Source organism: Cetorhinus maximus, chromosome 37, assembly GCF_964194155.1.
Source record: "Cetorhinus maximus chromosome 37, sCetMax3.hap1.1, whole genome shotgun sequence".
NCBI lineage: Eukaryota > Metazoa > Chordata > Chondrichthyes > Lamniformes > Cetorhinidae > Cetorhinus > Cetorhinus maximus.
Genome location: NC_135915.1, coordinates 523,329 through 529,541, shown reverse-complemented (window position 1 = coordinate 529,541; position 6,213 = coordinate 523,329). Strand labels below are relative to the sequence as shown.

At 51.3% G+C, this 6,213-nt stretch overlaps 1 protein-coding gene across 1 annotated transcript; it reads right to left on the bottom strand.

The window, feature by feature from the left end:
- Positions 1–266: 266 nt before the first annotated feature.
- Positions 267–3,086, bottom strand: LOC144672329 (tubulin alpha-3 chain-like). The gene is made up of 4 exons (XM_078534182.1): positions 2,946–3,086; positions 2,683–2,831; positions 1,080–1,760; positions 267–566 (listed from the first exon to the last, which is right to left on the bottom strand). Exons 1-4 carry the CDS (start codon positions 3,064–3,066, stop codon positions 267–269), a joined length of 1,251 nt encoding a protein of 416 aa, XP_078390308.1. The 5' UTR covers positions 3,067–3,086.
- Positions 3,087–6,213: the final 3,127 nt, after the last annotated feature.

Genomic DNA, 6,213 nt, shown 5'->3' with positions numbered 1-6,213 from the left:
TGAGCTCTTGGTTTCAAGGTTCCTAAACCTTGTTGTGGTCCATTGAACCTTCCCGAATTTCGACCTTTTTACGTCGCGTTTCCAAACCATTTGCCTATTCTGAGCCTTTAAAAAGGACAATTCCAAAATGATTTTCCAATACATTTATTCTCTTAATAATTAACACAAGGAATATGAAATTAAGCCAAAGCTTTCGAATTAATAAGACGCTTTGTGAGATATTTGAAATTTAGTTAAACATTTAAACATTGGAAATGAATCGATCTTTATTCTTCCTCCTCCTCCGCCTTTCTGTCCAGATAGGAAGAATCGACCCCGACCTCTTCATAATCCTTCTCAAGGGAGGCCAGGTCTTCCCGGGCATCCTGGAACTCCCCTTCCTCCAGACCCTCCCCCACGTACCAGTGGACAAAGGCCCGCTTGGCGTACATCTTATCGAATTTGATGTTGAGGCGGGTCCAAGCGAAAGCAATGGCGGTGGTGTTGCTCAGCATACAGAGGGCCCGCTGCACCTTGGCCAGGTCACCCCCTGGCACCACCGTCGGCGGCTGGTAGTTGAGGCCAACCTGTTGGGGAGAAGGATTTCCGTTCATTAAACAATAACTTCACTATCAGGGCGCCCATTCATTCACAGGATGTGACACTTTTGGGCGAGGTTTTGTCTTTCACTGAACAAAAAACAAATTGGGCTCTAGTCATTCACTGAGATCCTCACCCAGGTTGAAAACCTCAGTTTCTGACAGAAGGCGACTTTGGATAGAGACTGAATCCAGAAGCCAGTTCAGTCGCTGTTTTCCTGGACATCAGCGTCTGGAATCCTTTTCCTTATTTGGAGACAGGAATTCACCTGGGACATTCAAGGCTGCAATTGACAAGTTGACGTGAGGGGGATTCCACCTGAAACCTCAGGGGAGCTCCTCACTGGACCAGGAATGGGGAGGGTCTGTTCCATTCCTGTCCCTGATTGGAGGAACACAGTTTGACCCGGGTTGAACAGAGTGTTCCTCACATGGGAGCCCAGATTGTCACAATCCAGGTTTCCCCGGGGCCCATGGACTGAACACAAAACCCACACTTACCTTGAACCCAGTCGGGCACCAGTCAACAAACTGGATCGAGCGCTTGCTCTTGATGGCGGCGATGGCGGCGTTGACATCCTTGGGCACCACATCTCCTCGGTACAGCATGCAACACGCCATGTACTTGCCCTGGCGGGGGTCACACTTCACCATCTGGTTGGCCGGTTCAAAGCAGGCGTTGGTGATCTCCGGCACCGAGAGTTGCTCGTGGTAAGCCTTCTCGGCCGAAATAAGGGGCGCGAAAGTTGCCAGAGGGAAGTGGATGCGGGGATAGGGGACCAGGTTGGTTTGGAACTCAGTCAGGTCCACATTGAGGGCACCGTCGAACCGGAGTGAGGCCGTGATGGACGACACTACCTGTCCAATGAGACGGTTGAGGTTGGTGTAGGTTGGTCTCTCAATGTCCAGGTTACGCCGACAGACGTCGTAAATGGCCTCATTGTCCACCATGAAGGCGCAGTCAGAGTGCTCGAGGGTGCAGTGGGTGACCAGCACCGAGTTGTACGGCTCGACCACCGCGGTGGAGATCTGGGGAGCAGGGTAAACGGAAAACTCTAGCTTGGATTTCTTGCCATAGTCAACGGAGAGTCTCTCCATCAGGAGGGAAGTAAATCCTGAGCCGGTCCCACCCCCAAAACTGTGGAAGACGAGGAACCCCTGCAGTCCTGTGCACAGATCAGCCTGTGGGGGAAAAGCACACACAACACATCAAACAGGCAACAGGGTGTGGAGTCTCTCCGCCAGTCTTTGCATATAAGGGCAGGAGGAAACTTGCTGAAGTGTCGGTGCTGGGATGCGGCAGCGACCCCTGAGATTGGTCACTTTGGCGCTGAGGTGAGGAGCGACATTTGGGGAGGAGACCTATACAAAGCCGGGCTTCCGAGGGATAGCAGATTCACAGAGTGTTTCCGCGCCTCTGAACCGTGTCCCCTGTTGAGAATGGGAATTAGTGCCAGATACTGGAGCGAAGGAGCAGGATAGAAGGTCAGATCCCAGACTTCACATGACATAAGAGGAGAGGTGGTGCCGCCGCGGTCATGTCACTGGGACTGGTCACCCAGAGGGCCAGGCTAATGCTCTGGGGACACGGGTTCAAATCCCACCCCGGAAATTTAAACTCAGTCAATACCTCTGGAATTGGAGATGTAGCCTCGGTAGTGGCGACCAGGACAACGATCACGGGTTGTTACTGAAATCCCATCTGGTTCACCAATGCCCTTTAGGGGAGGAAATTGCTGTCTTTACCCGGTCTAACCTACACGTGACTCCAGACCCACAGCAATGGGGTTGACGCTTAACTGTTCTCAAGGGGCAATTAGGGATGGCTGATAAATACTGGCCTTGCTCACGACACCCACATCTCACTGAAATAATAACCAAAAGGACGGAGGGGGGGGAGAATGTAAAAGCGGGCAGTGGGAGCTGCTGGGTGGGGACATTGGGGAGCAGCGAGTGAAACATCAGCGATTCTCTGAGGCGCGATTCCTGAGGGTGTGACTCCTCCTGATGCTCAGGATGACGGGATCACTGTCACTTCCTCTACCAGGGAATGTGAGCGGGAACATGAGACAGGAATGCAGCACAGCCAACCGAGAGAACCTACCACCTTGCGGACCCGATCCAAGACCAGGTCCACGATCTCCTTGCCCACGGAGCAGTGGCCCCGGGCGTAGTTATTAGCCGCATCCTCCTTGCCGGTGATGAGCTGCTCGGGGTGAAAGAGCTGTCGGTAGGTGCCCGTGCGGACCTCATCTGGAGACAGGGAACAGAGATTTAACAACAGGGACACAGAGAATTCAGGCCACACTTCACTGAGTTTAGTGAGAACACTGACTGAGCAACCCCATCAACAATCTCTCCTCTTACCAATCACAGTGGGCTCCAGGTCTATAAACACGGCTCGGGGAACGTGTTTCCCCGCCCCCGTCTCACTGAAGAAGGTGTTGAAGGAATCGTCACCACCTCCGATGGTCTTGTCACTGGGCATCTGCCCATCCGGCTGGATCCCATGCTCCAGGCAATACAGCTCCCAGCAAGCGTTCCCGATCTGTACACCGGCCTGGCCAACGTGAACTGAAATACACTCGCGCTGAAGAGGGTACAAGAGGTGTTATTGACCCAGGATGGAGAGAGATACTTTATACATTCAGTCTGCTGATGGATGGAGAAGGGTCTGGGGAGGCAGCAAACATTCCGCTCCTGGATCCTGTGGATCCCATCCAATCCCCATTGATCCTCCATTCCAGCCGGATCCTTTCCCCAGGATATTATCCCAGGTCTGGGAAATTCCCGGTCTCTCTGATCCTCAGCGCTGTGCGGATCTCCCATTCCTATTATCCCCCCCTGTGGGTGTCACCTCCCCCCAGCCCTTCAATCAGACCCCGTCAATCAGCGTCCACCAATCAGAGCCCACTAACCAGAGCCCACCAATCGGAGCCCTGGTGATCGCTCTGTCTCTATGGAACCCCGTCTCTCTCCACGTTCTCCCGCGTGTTCTTACCATAATGTCCTTCTATTCCCGCAGCTCCTGCCAATGTGCTGCGCGTCTGGCCGCCCGCGCTATTTATACCGCACCATATTTTGTCAGTTCGAGGTCTGATTGGTCGGCGAGAACAATGGACTCTGGTTGCTTGGAGAAACATCAACAAAGAGGACAAGAGCGTGCAGAGCCCTGATTGGTTGCTGTGTGAAAAGGGCGGGGCTGAGTCTTCGCCACAATGGATTATGGGAGGAGCACAAGGCAATAAGGGAGGGGAGATTTGTCTGTCAGTCTCCAGTCTCAAGCGGGCATCAATCAGACTCTCAGCTCAAAGCGACATTCTCAGGGCCCCATCTGAGGAACCCAGGAGTCAGGCCCCATTAATCAGACCTCCATCCATTAGACCTCTCTCTATTCGAGCCAGATATTTTGGAACCATGGTTCAGACCCCATCCAACAGACCAACATCATCCAATCCATCAGGCTAACACCCATCAGATCTCAGGTCTTTGCAATCACACAGTCACTTTCTCTCGTAGACCCATCTTGCCATCAGAACCCAATCTTTCGACCAAATTTGCCGGTCTCCTGTCTCTCAGGCGCCCATACACCATTCCATCATTAAACGAAGCTATCATCTGTCAGATCCCCATCTATCTGCACCCTCTCAAGGATCCTTACATCTGCCTAACCAGCACATAGCACAATATTCTAGCTCTGCATAACATCCCTGCATTTATCCTCAATGTCTTCATTTATGAAACCCCTGATGCCATTTTAAAATAAATATTCTTTCACAGGACGTGGGCGTCGCTGCCCACGCCAACATGTTTATTGGTCCCCTCCCCCACAATTGCCCTTGGGAAGCTACGGGTGAGCTGCCTTCTTGAGCCGCTGCAGTCCATGTGGTGTAGATACACCCACAGTGCTGTTAGGGAGGGAGTTCTAGGATTTTGACCCAGCGACACTGAAGGAACGGCGATATATTTCCAAGTCAGGATGCTGAGTGGCTTGGAGGGGAACGTCCAGTTGATGGTGTTCCCCATGTGTCTGCTGCCCTTGTCCATGTAGGCAGTGTAGGTCTGAGGTTTGGAAGGTGCTGTCTAAGGAGCCTTGGTGAGTTCCTGCAGTGCATCTTGTAGATGGTACACACACTGCTGCCACTCGGCGTCGGTGGTGGAGGGAGTGAATGTTTGTGGATGTGGTGCCAATCAAATGGGCTGCTTTGTCCTGGATGGTGTTAAGCTTCTTGAGTATTGTTGGAGCTGCACACATCCAGGCAAGGGGAGAGTATTCCATCACACTCCTGACCTGTGCCTTGTAGATGGTGGACAAGCTTTGGGGAGTAAAGAGATGAGTTACTCTCCTCCACGTTCCCTGCCTCTGACCTGCGCTTGTAGCCACAGTAGTTATATAGCTGGTCCAGTTCAATTTCTTCTCAATAATAACCCCCAGGATGTTGACAGTGGGGGATTCAATAACGACTGCAGCTTGTGACTGAGTGGGTACCTGGGAGATTGGAAAGTCGGGGAGTTTAAAGTGTTAATCTGATTCTTGAAAAAACCTGGTCTTTTCTGTAGTTTGCAGTAATTGGAAAGTACTAAGTAAGTAGAGTATGTCTTTTCCAGTCTGAGGCAGGATAATGACTCTCCACTCAGAGTAGCTGAGTAGTTACTTACTAACTGGTTTAATCTGGTTCCTATGGCTGTAGTTCAGTTAGCATATTTACAAGGCTCTTCAGTGCAGCTTGCAAAAGGAGCAATCTGTGACTGAGTGGCCCACTGAGTTTGGTGAGTGGGGGAGTTAGGTGTGGAGAAGGAGGTGCTCCTTTGCTTTTGCTTTTCTAAATTTTTCACCCTGTAGGAATTGGCTCTAACTCTACTCCAGGGAAAGAAGCTAGCTGCTGGTGAGTATCTTGTAAGTGGTTAAGGTCTATTATATTCCTAAGGTTTAAAATAGTACAGGAACTGTTGGTCAGGTCAAAACACATAAAAAGGCAATAAATAAGCGAATAAAATAATTATGTAGTTAATTAAAAGACATTCTGAATGGCAGGGCAGGTGATGTGTCATGGCTGCAGCACGTGGGGAGCTCCTGGATAACACTGATCCAGGGAAAACACGTCTGCAGTAGGTGTTTGTGGCTTGAGGAGATTTGGCTCAGAGTCATTGAGCTGGAGGCCGATCTGCAGACACTGCAAAACATCAGGGAAGGGGAAGTTACCTGCAAGCTTTGTACCAGGAGGCAGTCACACCTGTTAGGATGGGGTCTTTTGAGTTGGTCAGAGGTTAGGGACTGGGGCGTGTGACTTTAAGTGAGGCAGGTAAGGGGACCCTAGGGCAGGAGTGCAGGAGCAGCAGCCTTCACAATTGTCCACCAGGTTTGAGGTTCTCTCAGCTTGTCTGGATGGGAGTGGTGGTTGCAGAGTGGATGAGCTGACTGACCATGGACGGCATTCAAGTGGGAGGAGCAAAAAGGAATGTAGTCATCAGCATGCGGAGCTAGGCACCAAGTTAAGAAGCAGAACCCAAAAGGTAATAATCTCATGAGCCACATGCAATTGGCATAGGGAAAATAAGATTAGTGGGGTTTGTGCCACTGGGATGGTCTATGCCTGAACTGTGCTGGGACCGGCGTTCTAGCAAGCCACATGCC